Source organism: Danio aesculapii, chromosome 23, assembly GCF_903798145.1.
Source record: "Danio aesculapii chromosome 23, fDanAes4.1, whole genome shotgun sequence".
Lineage (NCBI taxonomy): Eukaryota > Metazoa > Chordata > Actinopteri > Cypriniformes > Danionidae > Danio > Danio aesculapii.
In genome coordinates, this window is record NC_079457.1 from 23,450,061 (window position 1) to 23,468,235 (window position 18,175).

At 35.6% G+C, this 18,175-nt stretch overlaps 1 protein-coding gene across 2 annotated transcripts in view; it reads right to left on the minus strand.

Annotated features, from left to right (window-relative positions):
• Nucleotides 1–18,175, minus strand: part of c1qtnf12 (C1q and TNF related 12) — a 41,833-nt gene that overhangs the window by 12,082 nt on the left and 11,576 nt on the right. Inside the window, exons 2-5 of one of the 2 annotated variants that reach the window (XM_056448757.1) lie at nt 6,943–7,047; nt 4,227–4,338; nt 3,946–4,127; nt 518–626 (exon numbers count right to left, since the gene is read on the minus strand). In XM_056448757.1, coding sequence (XP_056304732.1) covers nt 518–626; nt 3,946–4,127; nt 4,227–4,338; nt 6,943–7,047 — 508 coding nt within the window. Of the gene's footprint in view, nt 1–517; nt 627–3,945; nt 4,128–4,226; nt 4,339–6,942; nt 7,051–18,175 lie in introns of both variants that reach the window. The other variant, XM_056448756.1, reaches the window with a different exon arrangement.

The following is an 18,175-nucleotide window of genomic DNA, read 5'->3' on the forward strand; positions in this document are numbered from 1 at the left end:
CAGCCTTTTTTCTGGAGATTAAGTTACATTTTTATAGGACTAAATTATATTTTAAAACATAATAAAACAGTAATAGCTACATTTTGTAATGTATAAAATCCCATTTTAATAGGATTAAATAATATTTTAAATACAGAAAAATAGAAAGAAATTTTACATAGCATATTACATTTCTCAACAGCCCTAATGAGCATAAGGGATTCAGTAAGACGTGTACACGATTCAATTATATTTAAAACAGAAAAAAATATACTGGTTTAGTGGTTTTAAATAATAGTGCTGTTTTTTAAGGTATTTTATATCAAATAAATGCAACCACAGGACATTTGATTAAAAAAAAAATGTTTACAGCATATAATTAGTTCATGGTTTTACAGTTTAAGTTCTAAAAACAAATATTGCATGATTATCATTCTTTAAAAAACCGCAAATCACTAAAAGATTATGGTGATTATAAAAGATTATGAAAGCCAGAATGTTTGTTACTGGTGAGGCAAAACGCTCAACCTTTCCTTACCAATATGAACATTGGCAGAGAACTGATAAATTCCAGTTACAGGAGCTGTAAATCGGCCAGTGGACTGATCCATCCCCGTCCCTCTGAGGAAGGCACCTTTGGCAGGAGGCTGAAGGTATGAAACACATGAGAATTACAGAAGGCTTACAATAAACACACCTTATATCTATTGATCACACATCAACACCATATATTCTGTCTATACATAAAAAGCATACTCCATAAAATGCAGACTACGTGTCTCAAGAATATGTTGTTCAACCGAATTCCTGCTCTCCACATTCTAATAAACTCACATGCAAATCGAAGCATCTCACAAACAGCGTTAGAAAATATACCAGTTTTAGGGCTCAGTTTTGGAGCACATAACCATTAAATGGCTAGAAATATGTAGGCATCTGCCAAGAATCCTCTGATTCTGTTTTTGATCATAACTGCACGCTGCAGCCATGCCAGACCACATTATTCTGCATTACGCCTCCAGAACCCACCAAGACTTCCAGACTCAGACGCTTTTATAATGAGTCCTCCGATTAGTGTGCTAAACAGTGTTCGCTTCTGCCATTTTTCGTGCCGTCAGCTTTGAGTATATACAGTACAATGAATGCCTTTCATATACATGTCAGATCCTAACAGATATGAGGGATAGACATAATTCCATTTGACGTGTATTCCTGCATTGGATGAATAAAACTATATGATGATAATTTCTGTAATACGGAAAGTAGGAATCATCCATCTTCAGTGATCAGCAAATTTCGGTGCTCGTTGGGGCCTAGAGTGAATCTTGTCCATATTAACCAATGCCAATTTTTTCTGTAACATGGATTTTCGGTGTGTGTATCTGGATGATCAGAATGCCACTGGGTAAAGTTCTTCCTTGAAACGGTCTGCTGTTTTTAAATAGTGTCTATTTTTATACACCACTCACTGGTCCAAAGACTCAGACAGAGTACCTTTTGTACACCACCAAGTAAGCAATGAAACACATTTTGAATAAGGATATTTTTTGGGGAGGAGGTTGGTTGAGACCTTGTTCGATTGGTTGAGTTATGTTCAGCCAATCCAGTGTTCCTAATCAGGACAAGGTTGATCCGTGATCCGTAGAAATCACAACCCACAGCTCGGAACATACGTGACCCACACATTAATAACTTTTTAGAACTTGTAGTTTAATCCAACATTTATAACAAATGCAGATAGAACGCCTCCCCCGTCATTAAAATTATATGCATCAAAGCATTTTGGCTTCCCTGTATAATATAATGATGACAGAAAAAGTTGTGATGGGACCTAAAAGCTTTCATAGGTTATTAATTAAAGGTGTTTTCTGTCACTGCTTGTTTAGCCTGCATTAATGCATTGTAAAGCTGCACAATTAAACATTAAACATTAAAAGATCATGATCCCAATTCAATCCCGCGCAGCATGAATGATGAATGACCAACACAATCTCACGGCAATTCGTAACTTTTTTTTTGTGGCTAATTCGTACGAATTTGTACGATCTAATTCGTACAATTTAGTACGATTTGCTCATCCTCCAATGACGGTTGGGTTTAGGGGGGGGGTTAGGTGCCACGCCTCCTTTTTAAAATCGTACCATTTTGTACGACTGAACTCATACGAATTCGTACGTTGCCTTAATTCAGTTGTGTATTTAAAGGTGCAGTATGTAATTCAAAGAGAGAGATTTATTTCACCCAGCCCTTGACTCGATGAACATGGAGTTTGCCATTGATGACACCATTCTTCCGCCTCCGATTTTCTGCCTGAAGATCAAGCCTTACACTGTAAGCTGATCAGCTAATGTTTACCTTTGTAATATTTTAATTGTTTGCAGAATAAAAACCTTGTGTATTTTTATAAATCTTAATCTGCGTCTAATTTCGAAGGCTGCTACTGTCCTTCAGAGGTTGCATTTTCAGCCACACCAGCATATCTTGAGACAACCTTCATAACTGATATAAAATACAGTGTGTTTTTTGTCAAGGCAACCTGGGGTGCCAAAATATAATTAGGTAAACTGGCAGTGGGCAGGTTATAGTGACCAAAACAAAAACAGACAGAATGAACCTTTTTAAAGGAGAATAACTGACATTGTTTGTCAGATAGACAAGCATGATCTCTTAACATGTTTCTTAAATATCTTCAAATATACTATTGTATTTTTATGATTTAGAAGAGTCAAAATGTACATACTGTACAGCACCTTTAAAGACAACTGGATATAGTTCTGTTTGTTGACCAATGACCAAAGTTTTTGCCATTTTATTTCATGACACACACAGGCTGGGAGTGTTTGGAAGTGGTGTTTAGTATTCTGTAAAACTGTCACTGTGAAGGAGCCAAATGGAAAGCTAACAAAATAAGCCAATTTGACATTATTTTCAACATACTGGAATTTTTTTTTAGTTTTGGCAAAAGTTGAATCTGCTGCCACAAGGAGACTGTCGCATGTGCACTTTGTAGCATTTATTGTAAATGACTGTGTCTCTAAACTGCTGGAATGCTCATTTTTTGGCATTCATGTAAATTTGCTGCTCCCCAGTTGGCAATGTTTTAATCTTTTTGTAGTTTGCTGTCAGGAATAATGTGCTCAACATGCAACACAATTGTGACAGACAAAGTGGTGCTCTTTTTTTTTCGAGGGGGGGGGGGGTGGGTTGATGTTAAAAGTGTAGATATGCGACTAATTTTGATCGATTTTTATCACTTGTAGTGAGGAAAAAAACCTTATATATAAACACAACACCTTCAAAACAATAGCTTAATAAAATAAATAATGAATGTATAAAATGTTATTGATGAAATCAAAAAGAATATAAATACTGGAAAAATATAATGATATTTTCCCTTTGTTGTTTGTAAACAATATCCATAAAAAATTAACTTTTTTTTTTGTTTGTTTAAAGAAACAAATGACTTTGAAAATGTTCAGAATGACTTTTAGCTTCATTACTAGTTCTTGAATGTGCATGAAGATACAATACTTAAGTACTATAAATGCTTTTCCTTGATTACTTAAGTAAACTTAACATTACTGCTGAATCTATAGTAAGAAACAGACAGCATGACCAGTGTAGTCTAATTCCTGATCTGATTCCTGATGAACTCAGCGAATGAACTGTAAACTTATGAATTGTTTATTTTTAGGGAATCCAGCACATCCAACATAATGATTGAGCCAGTTATAATAATTGAATCAAACAGTTGCTAATTTAAGTCACCTAAGTTGCATTTAATTATCAATATAAAATAAAGCATACACCAATATGTAATTAAATATATATCAGAAACAATACAAAAATTAAATATGTTATTGCTTGTTTAGTAGTATTGTGTAATATATCAATTAATTAATATTTATAGCACTTCTTACAAGACATAATGGGACAGAGAGACAGATACATTTCTATAGCACTCACTGTCTGAAAGTTCTGCAGCTCTGCCAGAGTCTTTTTGTCCACGACCACAGGGCCTTTGAGTTTGCAGTGGAACGCTTCCTCAATTCTCCTGTAGGAGGTCATGCCCTCCAGTGTAATCAGAGCCGTGGGCAGCTGACTGGGTTCATTGGGCCGGTCCACTGCTGCTCTCCTCTCTGTGGCCTCTGTTCAAGCATAGGACAGTAATGTCCAGTTAATCTTCATTGACGAATAGAAAATGTCCATCACAAACGCTGGGTTTTGCATGTGTTGTGGGTTCTCACCTTTGATCATTTCTTTGAACTCTCGCAGCAGGACCTCCTGAGTGACCTCTGCCCCGGGGGCTCCTGGGGGTCCCTGAGGCCCTGGAGGACCTGGAGGGCCTGGGGGACCAGGCTAAGTGAAATAAAGTAAATATATTTTTTATATAATTTAAACAAAGATCTCTGAATGAGCGTCTGAAATGAACATCTAACTTCATGTAATGACGTGTTATAACTTGAAACTTAAGGAATGTCTCTTGCAATACTTTACAAATTTACAGGTAGAAATAAATTATTCATTAAAAGTTTAGTCTCACTCTCTCAGCATTTCTGGAGTGTAATATGTACTGAGCAAAATAAAATATATTATTTAATATATATATTAGGTAATTTTGTAAAGGAAGAGCTGCTACCAAAAAGCCAGACTAAAAACTATTTTGCTACAGTTATATTCCTTCTTGTACATTCTGAGGCTGTATTTAGAGTGAAATGTCTATTTTGGCACAACAAAAATGTCAGAATGAAATAAATGTGACTGTGGCAATGATTTATTACACCAAAAATCAAATGAGTGTTGCTAAAAGGCTATTGCTTTATTGCTAAACCTTACTGTATATTAAATTTAACCAACAATGTTAACTTTTTTTACCCTGTTTTCATTAAGACTTATAATACAACACTGTACCGGCCACATTGTACACACTGTACTGACCACATTTACTACATAAGTAACTTCAGATAAATTGAGATATATTTGAGATGGAAACTAAAATTTTTTAAATGTTTTTGCAATAATGTTGGTAGATTGGTTTGTAGAAAATAAGTATACAGTCCCTGACAAAAGTCTTGTCGCTTGTGTACAAATTGACTTGAAGTGCTGCTGAAATATATTTCTAATCAAGATTTTTTGTTTTACAAGAAATGGCTCATTTTAATCCCAACAGCTTTTGTAATAATGTTTCAGTGAAAAATGAAACTGTCAAAAAGTATTCTAATATTCCCAGTCTGGTAAAGCCCATTGAGTCAATTTTTGCAAAGACATAAGTGTTGTCGCCTTGTCATATGAGCTTCACCTGTGATTAATAATGGATCAATTACGTCTCAGGTGTGTATAAAAACACACCTCATTGTCCTCATTTGTAAGTCGCTTTGGATAAAAGCGTCTGCTAAATGACTAAATGTAAATGTAAATGTAAAAAGAACCCCAGTACACTAGACCTTCACATCAACTACAGCTAGACCTCTGCAAACATGCCTAAGATTCAACCTGAGACTAAAGTGTTTATTATCAAGAGGCTGAAGACCAGATCAACTGCTTATGTGGCAGACACCTTCAATGTGTCTCAGCGTCAAGTACAGAGGATAAAATAAAGATTTGAAGAGACTGGAGACGTTTTTGACAAGCCTAGGTTAGGCAGACCCCTCAAGACAACTGCTCGAGAGGACCGTTTGTTGGCACAAAATCCAAGGCAAGCCCATTTTCCACTGCAGCAGAGCTCTATCAAGACCTGGTCACCTGAAGTCCCTGTGTCAACCAGAACAGTTTGTTGGATTCTGTCTTGAAATGGCCTCCATGGCTGAATCAGTGCCCAGAAGCCAGCACTAAACAAAAGACAATTGAAAAACCTTGTGGCATTTGCCTAGGCCCACAGCCTGCTAAATGGATGGATGCTGGAAAAGTGGCAGAAAGTGGATTTTTCAGATGAATCTTCTGTTAAATTACACCACAGTCACCGCAAATATTGCAGGAGACCTACTGGAGCCCACATGGGTCCAAGATTTACCCAGGAAACAGCACTACATCCAGTATGGGGTGTGTGAGAGATCTACAGGGTGAAAGGCAACATCAATAGTCTAAAATACCAAGAAATCTTAGCTACCTCTAATATTCCCAACTATAAAAGAGGCCAAATTCTGCAGCAGGATCCATCACATACTTCCATCTCCACATCAAAGTTCCTCAAGGCGAAGAAGATCAAGATGCTCCAGGATTGGCCAGCCCAGTCACCAGACATGAACATCATTGAGCATTTGTGGGGTAGGATATAAGAGGAAGCATGGAAAACGAAACCAAAGAGTATCGATGAACTCTGGGAGGCAAGCAAGACTGCTTTCTTTGCCATTCCTGATGACTTTATCAATAAATTGTATGAATCCTTGCCAAACCGCATGGATGCAGTTCTTTAAGCTCATAGAAGTCATTCAAGATATTAAATTTGTATCTCATAGCATGCACTACTTAATTTGCTGGCATATTTTTGTATTTGGCGTTAAATTTGTTCAATTTCTGTTTAGGCGACAAAACCTTTGTCTTGCCAAAATTAGACCTTTCTGTCTTGATTAAATGATACATTTTTTTTCAGTGCATTAAACATCATTTAGGAGGGTTTTTGCTTTTTATATGAACTATTTCTAAACCCAATTGATTAATTAAAAGTCAGGTTAGCAGGTGTTTCTACAAAACAGATAAACGACAAGACTTCTGTCAGGGACTACACATCCTCTAAGTAACACTGTATTTTCTATAGGAAAAAAGCACACCATGACGGCAAAATAAACAACGCTTAACTTGTTAAGGTATTCCACGTTTTGTTTTTTGTTTTTTTACAAGAATTGTACTGTACACTTTAGGTGAATAGACAACCTCTCCTTTCCACAATTTCAGCTTAGCCTCATGTGTGACTGTTGATTATGTTTTTGACAATTTATATAATGTGATTGTAAAGATTTTCCGCACCAGTGGTCGTTTCCGTTTTCGGCATTTTCCAGGAAAGTTGCCCACAGGTCTCTTCACAAAGTCCATCCATGACCCAAGAGGATCCACTCTCTGATTCTCACCAACCTGCTAAACAAAACACACATAAAGATCCAGTTACATCACATCCTGTTGTATTGCATATTTCTGTATAAGAGTATTACATACATGGGTATGACGCACAAAAATAAATTCTTATCATATGAGTTTTGGTTAACACACATGCCAGAACAGAAGCATAAAAAGCCATGCTACTCCCATTTTTATATTTGATGAGTCACAGGGAGAATTACTGTGTGTTATTTACCATATATTTAAGCACAAAATCATTCTCCAGTTGGCATTAAGCACAGAGCATCACAGCTATGTAACGAAATCCAGTGACTCATAATTTCTGCTTACGAATGCTCAAAGGAAAATTGCACCTAAAGATGCTAGTAAATGGTGCCAGACATCAAGGCAGGTTACACCACTGGAGTAAAGGAATGGGTCTTTTGTGTGGCACGCAGCACTCACTCATGCCAAACACATACTGTCAGACTTTCTCTTGAGGACTTTACCCTTTACGTGATTACTCCTTCTCAGTGTTCCTCTCAGGTGCTATGTCAATTTTACCCGGTAGGGTCTGTGAAAAATAAACAGCCTTTCTAAAGTGATCTCTCCCGACAATTTTCCTTGAGCGCAACATTAATGTGCATCTACAAATGAGAGGTCTGAGATTTTATACTGTGGGTTGCAACTGTTTGAACACATACGGTGGCTTTGAGTGGAAATATTGCTGGCTGCTTCTTTTCGCTGAGCTCTCGGAGCCTGAAGTTTAGCTAGCTGAGGAGGTTATCAAATATGCAATCTCTGATATAACTCATTCTATTTGGCAACAGTTTGAACTCTCTAAATCCCACACTGGAATGACTTCAGCAATCATCGGCCAAGCCGATGACATCTCCTCCATTCTGGAAGTTTCTACAATATGAGCTATGCTTTCTCAATAGCAGCATTCAGAAGTTAATGTAGAAACCGTTCTCTAGTAGAAAGAAAACACTGTTAGTAGGGAAGTGAGTTTTTTTTTTTTACTTTACACATTTGATATACAGTAAACTAATATTTTGAAGCACATATTTACTTTACAACAATCATATAAACTCTTTGGATCTCTATATTTATGCTGAAACAACCAAGGATTTTCAGTGAAACTGTGAAACTTACAATATCATTTACACTGTGCACATTTTATAATTTCTAAACATGAAATGCCTTTATTTATTTAATAAAAGGAAAGGAAAGAAAATAAACTATAAAGAAAATATTAACATATTAATAAAAACAATCTATTACAGTCTATTCAATTCAATTCACCTTTATTTGTAAAAGCAAAAAGCAAAGCAGCTTCACATGAAAGATCATAGTAAATTGAATCCGTGTCAGTTCAGTTTTCAGTGTCTATTACATTCTAGTACCCAAAGGGTTCATAGTGGTACCTCAGTGGTGCATATTATTGCCTAAATGTACCTAAAAAGTACCTTTGAGGTACCATTATGGACCCTTCAGGTACAAATATATAGCTTTTGAAAAGGTACTGCCCCAGTGACAGCTCCGGTACCTTTATTTCTGAGAGTGTAGCAGTGCTGTAAAAATGGCTGTGATTTTTAACAGTAAAATGCAACAGTAATTTACAAATAATATATGATGAATAACCATGAAATTGACTTTTCCCGTAAATTGACTTCCCCTGCATGACACTTCACTTCTAATATTTTGTTGTTGTTGTTGACATTACTATTGTTCTTTAGTTTAGGTTTTTTTCTCATCAGTTAATGTACATCAGAGTTTTACGTTACATCTAATTTTGATAAATAACGTTTGTAGCATTACGTTAGTGTCATGTGTGTTATTATGGTGGTGTTTATTAGTTGTGTGAAAGACACTGCACTCTTTCTATATATGTTTCTCTGTTTGTGAATTAGCTGTTTGTGATGAGCATTAGTTCATTATATGATTTTCTCATCACCAAATGTTTTTGATTGTGTTTTTGTCTGTGTAAAAAATACAATGTGTTAGAACTTAAAACATTGGTGTATTAAATTTAACTAAATTGTTCATTTATTCATTTTCTTTCGACTTAGTCCCTGATTATCAGGGGCCGCCACAGTGGAATTAACCGCCAATTATTTCGGCATATATTTTACACAACGGATGCCCTTCCAGCCGCAACCCAGTACTGGGAAACACTCATACACTCACTCATTCACACACTCATATACTACGGCCAATTATGTTTACCCAACCCGGGTAGCAAAGAATTCTGTCCCAGATTTGGCATAAAGCTGGCACAGCAGGCATTTGTGCAGCACTGGCATACAGCATGTGGGTTTCGCAGAGGTGGTACCATCGTTAAGGTGGCACACAAGACCTGGGCAAGATAGCAAATGTAGTATTTGAGCCAGATGTTAATAATTTATATGTGGGTCACGTAAGTTTGGCCTATCTTGACCCACTTTTTTAATTTATATTATTTTTAAGTAAAGAATAAATTCTACCAATCAAGTTTCTTCGAGAAAAAGCATGGCCATAAAGCGAAACGCTTCATGGGTTTATCAAATTCATTGCAGTTGTGACACACCAACATATCTGGCCCAGGTCAGGCCCAATTATGGGTTAACTTGGCTGAAACTTGGCCCAGATATGGTCCATGTTTGGCCCTTGTATGGAAACCAGAATTGGTCCAATCACGTACTGTAATTCACTGCGGCATGTGGGCAAATCAAAAGCTGATTGTGTGGGCCAGAGCTGGGCCAGAGAAATTTTGCTATGTGGGAATTCACCTATAGCACATGTCTTTGGCCTGTGGGGGAAACTGGAACACCTGGAGGAAACCCACGCCAACAGTGGGAGAATATGCAAACTCCACGCAGAAATGTAAACTGGCCCGTGTGGGACTCAAACATGCGACCTTCTTGCTCTGTGGTGGCAGTTCTAACCACAGAACCACTGTGCCACCTTAACTAAATGAATTTAATTAAATTAAACTAAATCAATCGAAGTAAAATAAAATAAATGAATTGAATTAAATGAAAGTAAGTAAATTTTACAAAATTTATTTAATACAGTAGTTTACTGTAAAATAATTTTTTACTGTTTCTACCACATTATTAACCATAAAACATTGGCAACCACAGCTGCTATTTTTTGCCATAAATTTTACAGGGTTTTTTTTTTATCAGTGTAAAAGTATGTGCATGAAACCTAAGAAAAAAGTTTGCATAAATATGAAAACTTCTTTAAGACTTATTTGATCAAATAACATCTTGACACAGTACCCACAAATCACGGGAAGGCCAAACTAAACAAAAGTAAATATTAGCATAATTGTTTCTTTATGACCAACAATGCCAAAGCTGATGATGTTTTCACTTATGCGAGGCTTTATAAATCCCTGTAACCACAAATATGAACTGAATCTCCTTGAGCCCTTCCCTAAACTTCAAGTGACTGCGGTGGAGATAAAAACAGAGATAGAGACAAGTTGTAGAGGTGAGCTGTCTGAAATGGAATTTGTTTAGGTTTGGCACTGAGACCTGGATCACTTATCTGTTAAACTAACACGCTGCATCTCTTCACAAAAAGACTTGCCTCGCATTAAGCCGTAACAAAGTAACCCCTTGTTTTCTTATACAAACTGGAATGAGAGAAGCTCATATTTTAGCCTGAATGTAATATCTTTTTTTTTCTCTCCTTCTTTTCTGGTGACAGGAGACAAAACAAACAATTTAACTAGCACACAAGCCTCTTGCATGTTGGATGTCTGAGTGTTATTGTTGTGAATTAGGAGCCCGGAGACAGCCAAAAGACAGACAGATTTGAACAGATATTGTTACGGCAGAAGGCAATCCCTTAGATCTTCCCAAAACACAACGAGAAGACATGATTTGTTGCTTTTCCATTGTCTTTTCTGGAATGCTTTATAAATACACACTGTATCATCAGTATGTCAAAGCAGCATAGGGCGAACAAGCCGAGCCAAAAACTGATCCGTAGGATTCTAATGTTACCAAAAAGAACAAACGCTCCGGTCACCAAGTCCCTCAAAAGCTGTTGATTCAACACGGTTCTATTAAGGATCAATATCGACTTTGGCGGGTCCATCGAGCTGTTTAATTTCCTGTGCCAAATAGCAGTATAAGCCACAGATGCATGAACAGAAGCTAACTTTAGAGCTTCAGGGGAATTGAGCTGCCTCTTAAAGAGAGTTACAACCAGTTTCCACAAGATTTGCAAGGTGGACAAGTCAGCACCTTCACCTTAATTTTAAAATATATGAGGAACTTCCATTAAAGTTTAGTTCACCATAGAATGAAAATTATGTCAGCATTTGTTCTAAACACATGACAGATTAGTTCATTTCTGGAACATATTTCTCTTTATAAGGGTGTCTAGAAAGGTGAATAGATGCTCAACGGAGGGACACAAATCTTTCAGATTTAATTAAACAATAGTAGTACACTTCTAAAACATTTATGACATTTTGAACACAGCCATGGCTCATGACGAAAGCTATAGATGACCTATTATTAAAAAGTGGAATTTAAGCTTGTAAAAACAAAAATATATAGCATACGTTAATGCTTTTAATTTATTGTAGGTTATTTATTAAGAAATGCAGCCTGGGCTTACTGTATATGCATGGGCCTAGTGGTTAGAACATTTCTGCAATGGTTTGAATGCGTCACAATTGTAAAAGTAGACTTTAAAAAATAAATAAATAAAAAAAAAAAATATATATATATATATATATATATATATATATATATATATATATATATATATATATATATATATATATATATATATATATTATTAATAATTATTACTATTATTATTGTTGTTGTTATCATTATTATTATTAATATAATTATTAAGTAGTTATTATTATTATTGTTGTTGTTGTTGTTATTATTACTTTTCTTATTTTCTTAAAAAATAGCCTACTGTAAATTACAACCATAAACATTTCACATGATTTATATTTGAGATTAAAATAAGTGTTAGCTAAGTAGTTTTATCATAGAATATGGAATATTCTCAGTAATATTTGTAAATGAAATATTGGCCCTATATGCACCATTTTCATGTATTTTATATAGAAAACGAGTGCATGTTTTTACTTAAACTAATATTGGATTTTTTTTTTAAATGTGCGTGTGTGTGTGTAAAACAATATAATTTTATGCAAAAAATTATGGTCATTTTCTCAAAAAAAAGTTGTTGTTTTACGTTAAAACTAATGTGGTTCAAACGATGGATCTGTAACAGAGAAACTACGGTTTTGGGGAAACACTGGTCACTACATCATTAATTTCCCAAACAATGCATCGTACTATGATAGTTCAGCCACTAGTTGCGTCGTTGTTTGGGAAACGCATCCCAGAATGGCCGTTTGGTTTTAATGGTTTTCCACCCAAAAATTTCAATTCTGTTATCAATTACTCACCCTCATGTCATTCCAATCCCCTGAGACCTTTGTTTATCTTCTGAACGCAAACTAAGATATTTTATCTGAAATCTGAGTTGAAATTGTCAAAATATTCTATGTGACTTTGGTGGTTCAACTGTAATCACACGAAGCTCTAAGAACACGTTTGTGCACCAAAAAAACTATAAAAACAACTTTCTCATCAGTGTCATTTGAGATAGATCAGGGTAAATAGCAGAAGTTTCCCTTCTGGGTGAACAAACCCTTTAGATTGGTGATTGTTGCATGATCACATGATGAAAATGCATTTTGCGTTTTTCAACATTAGTTTGAAAGGTCAGAAAATTCCTATAAATTCACCCACGAATAGATCTTCCCTTATCAGGAAAGTGGTTGAAAGTAGAAAAAAAGAAACAGATTTTTAAAAAATCATGTGTAAACAATTTTTCAGCAATAATGTTTCACCAAAATGCATCCTAATACCATTTGCAAACAGGGCCTTCCATCCTTTTCTGTTGCCTGCTTTCAGGTTCATGTGTTTCAGACGTGAAAGTTTATTTTACATTATTTGACTAAAAGTTCATCAACAAACTATAATCAAACAAAATGGATAAACAAAAGAGCAATCACAACATCAGATGTAAATGGGAACGTCTTTTCCCCATGATTCAGTCAACCAAAATACGTCCTAATGTAAACAGGACCCAAGACTTGCAAGGTGAACAAGTCAACACCTTCAAAAATATATGAGGCGCTTCCATTAACACTTAGAATGATCAGAGTCGGATCAGATGGTGCACAGGGAGGATCCATAATTCTGTCAAGACAAGGATTAACTTGCCTGAAGTTGCTGCTTGGAAATGTCGTAGAAGTTTGTGGAGACACATCTATATCCACGCAATCTAATTTGATCATGTTCCTTCATGTTCTCGACACCAGAAAGCATAAACAGTTGTCGGACTGTCAGACAACAGGCATTTTCTAATATGACCAGCACTCCTAATAGAATCCGCAGTGCTTTTTGTGGATTTAAGGGCACATTTTCTCAGAGACTGCAGGCTGATACGGAATGTGCAGTGGTTTGCTCAGTGCGATAAACTCTTCAATATTTCAGGACGCTGTGTACACAGTCGATTCGCTTGACAGCGGTAGCATGGCTTGTATGAAAAGCCCTATATGCTGAAGTATTTCAGATCATGACAGATCATGGCAAGCTGTTATTATCTCAGCATACCATTGAGGTGGATTTTTCTCTGATGAGTTTGTTTTGGGGCTGTTAAAACAGCAGAGCTTTGTGGAGCAAAGCTGCCAAATGCTCCATTAATGGAGACTTGGGTTAAAAAGAAAAAAATCAAACAGAAGAAAGCTGAGAAAAGAAGCTGTGCGAGACTTTATAATGACCCACTTAGCAAACGCAAAACTGAATTTTAATATTTAAGACAATCTGGAAATTTATTTTTTACATTAAAATGTGCCTTTTGCTTATCCTCAGGCCCGTAGCCAGCCTGGTGAAAGTGGTGGTTCTTTTTTCTTAAAATATGGACTTTTTGCAGTCATTAGCCTCATTTTCTATTTAATTAGTGAAGTTTTTAGCACTATTTTTTGCTGTATTTGCTTTTCAGATGGTCAGCAACCTCATTTTTTGATGTACCAAAAACATTTCCTAAAGATTTAAAACAAAAACAATATGAGAATAATAATACTTATTTTACAAATACAAATTTATTACATCATATATCATTAGAAAAAAAGGATGCTGTTCAACTTTTAAATTAAAAACTAGCCTATTGTCATTTATTAGGCAAACACGAACTGGCCAGCACATTCACCTTTCCTCAGTCACACTGAAGCAACAGCCAAAAGAGGATTCCGCTTGGTCTTAAAGCCTTCTTTGCTGGTTATTTTCACAATCTATTATGGCATAGCAGTCAACATAGGACAAATGAGCTTGTGTATTGGACAAATTCTGGACCTGAGTGAGGGGTGGATCTTTCAAACCACCCAAACCCCCTAGCTACGGTCCTGATCCTCATATAATATTTAGCATGATCTGTTTTTGTCTATGAAAGTATCAACATTGCACTCTAGTGAAGTAGAAGATGACTGAATTTATATTTTCGTCAAGGTTTACTGTGAAAATCAGCATTCACAAAAGGTATCTGCAAACTCTTACAAGTGCAAACAGGAACCTGTAATTACAAAGTCATTTATTTATGTAACGTGTCAAACTACTGTTTAATTGCAATTGGTGGTTTGCCAATCTACAATTAAATATTTTTTCTTGGGTTTACCAGAACAAAGTGCCTGGGCTGTTCAGTTTAAACAGTTATACGTATACTTGTTAGAGTGCTTTCCAATGATGGATGAACGCCATGCAGTAACAGGGTGGGGGGGGGGGGGGGGGTCTTAAAAAGTATTAAAAGCTGATCAATCAATCATGAGTAAATTATATTACCTTATTACCTTAAAAGGTATTAGAAAGTCTTAATCGTGTTTTTACGAGGTCTTAATTTTTGTTAAAGCATTGTCCAAAGTGTTTGACTCCAAAAAAATCATATATTTAATAAATATATTTATTTTCCTCATAATATTAACAACGGCAAGCTTGATCTATGCGATTGGTTTAGGCTGGGGCGTGTCCAGACAAGCTCCTCCATCCGAGTGATGTCACGTAATTTGTGACAAACACAGTAAGGTGATGTGACGCTCTCTACATGTAGCGAAACCATAGAGCGAATCAGGCGGCAAAATGGGAAAATGTAAATTTGCGTTCTCCTGGTGTGAGAAAGATGAGTTTAAACAGTGGCTAAAGCCTGTCACTGAAAACATCCGTGTAATTTATTCTGTCAAACTTTGTTTCTTGCAAGCTTATCTGAATTCTGTTGCATGGTTGTGCTCCATTGATTTAATTAACTACAACTGTTTATTAACAACTGCTTATTAAGTCAAAGGTTTGATACTGATTAGAACTTGAAGTGGCGATGAGGTCTTAAAATATTCTGAGAAGGTCTTTAAAAAGTCTTGAAAAGATATTGAAATTAACTTTGGATTCCTGCATATACCCTAAGTAATTAATCTCAATGATTCTTTAACTATTATGAGTCTTTAACTATTATTTGGGTTATAACCTAATTTCAAAATATTATTCTTCCAACACAGACAGAATTAATTTTAGATTTAAACTAGTTCTGAGAATTGGTTTGATTAGCAATGCAACATTTCTCCATTTGCTCACTATTTATTTAACATTTAGAGGAACAAAAATAAATAAAATTGGTTTATTTTCAGAGAGAAACGTCAGAGACTATTTTTATGGCAGCACGCCACAGCAAACATAAACACGGCCATAAAAATCTGTCTTGAGGCCACAATCAACAATTATGCAGCAGTGTTTGATTGTGAAAAAAAAACGTGTAACCTCATCTAGACTGTATATCCATTTCATTGCACAGTTTGAAGGTACGAAATTACACAAAATGTTTTTTCTTCACATTAACTCGATGACAAGTATATAGTCCAGACTTTTAAAAATTATCTGTATTCTAAGACAGCCTTGAGGTTTAGTGACATTTTATGAAGAAAAAAAACTGCTTCTGTTTGTTGATCTTAGTACCTCAGGTCCAGACATTACATTAACACACTGACAAGTATGTAGTTAAAAATACCCAAACACTAAATCTATTTCTGTCATGATGTAAAGTTTTCTTGCCAGCCACTACTTCAAATGTCATTTGAAATAAAAAATAATGTCTGACAAATAAAAAGTTATGTTAAATCTCTAAATTGAAACTATTGTCAACACTACAAATATGCAATAGCTGTTCCTCTGAAAAGAACACTTGTTGACATTGCAAAATAAATTCCAGCATGCTGTACAAACACCTCAGAAATAGTTGGCAAAAACAGTATACAGGTGCTTTACAGTGAGAAATGTTGACTGAGGGCTTTCCCAAACTCATTGTTTCTAAAAGGGTGTATCTTCACTGTCTGTGCATTCATTCATGCATGGCTCATTGATTTTACCCATTTCAAGCCTTTAGTGAAGGATCCCCCTTACCTCCATGTCACGCACCCATTATATCCTAAATCACTCACCATTTCCTATTAATACCTAAGATATGATATAACTGACACATAAAAAATATCTTACAAAATATATACATCCGCTGTGCAAAACATATGCTAGATAAATTGGCGGTTCATTCCACTGTGGCAACCTCTCGTGAATAAAGGGACTCAGCCGAAGGAAAATTAATGAATAAATAAACATACAGTCCAATGTGCTGTGTTAATATCAATGTAATAGAGTTCACAATAGAGTTCACAGCGTATTTGGCATGCTGTCCCAGGAGAGAGCCCTTGAGAGGGTTTCACTGAAAAAACGAGGATGACTAATGTAAGGAAGGTGGACTATTTATATGCATTTGAATGCGTCTGATTGGTTGGTTAGTGATTGATGAAGGGAGACCAACTGTGGTCAATTGATAAGCATGTGATCCTCTTAAAATTTGTTTAGAAAACTTCACTTAATGGCTGCGTGCAAAATCGCCTACTACTTAGTAGGCACTGCATTTGAATTTGAATGTACTACTCAGCCATTCGAAAAATACGTTCTATACAGTATGAATGTAAGTAGTACGAAGGGAACTCGTTTGTTGGAAGATCAGATATGGGTTGTGTCCAGAAATTAACCAAAGTATGTGTGTAACATTTGTTTTTTAAATAAAAAGTCTTAAAATGTAAACAACAACAACAACAAAAAACATCCCATAATGTAAATAAGTAGTCATTTAAAATGTCAATTACTTAATTTTAACAGAAATGTCATATAGAACCTTATAATTCTAAGGTGACGATTTATAAAATTTCCCATTATTAGGATTTTATTAACGTCTACCCCTACCCCTACCCCAACCCTAACCAACCGTCACAGTAATGTAAAAACACCAGTTGTTCCGAGTATTATTTATGTTATTTATTAAATTATCTAATAAATTGCATTTTATTAACACCTACCCCACCCCAACCCTAAATCCAACCGTCACAGTGCTATAAAAATATTAATTATTGTTATACAGTTTTACAAAAATGATGCTATATGGATTTGTGTATCCGCAGCTGTATCCTATCTAGACTTTACCATGAAACTTGGACGTACATTTACCATTTTGTCATGATCACGTGACCTACTCGCGTCAGTTGCATCGCTTCACTCCCATTCATGAATACTCTCGCAGTGCATCATGGTATAGCACAGAGTGCATCTATAATCACAATCTTGCCGGAAGTAGTAAGTCATTCAGGTACTTCTTGCATGCTGTTTTTCGAATTTAATGAATTCTGACATACTACTCGGCTCTCATACTGTTTTTAGCGTATTATATAGTTTGAAAGTATGCAATTTCGAACGCAGCCACTAAAACTCCATTTAGAAAATTCAAGGGTGATTTTGTGTGGGCAGATCGGTCAATCGGGAATTTAGTGTGTATAGTGTCAATGGTCCATTTGAGAGACAGGAGGCGGTAATGCACTTATTAGTCTGCGATCTGCCGTGAAACGGAAGAAGAGCTCTATTTACAATAATCTAACATTTTTAGATTATGCATTTTGACATTGATTATTTTCATTTTAAATTATCCATTTATCACATAAAGCTTTTCGTTTTTCTTAATATCATCTTTAAATAAATGTATAAATAATAATTATTAATAAAATCAAGTCATCCAAAAAGAGTAACTGTAATCT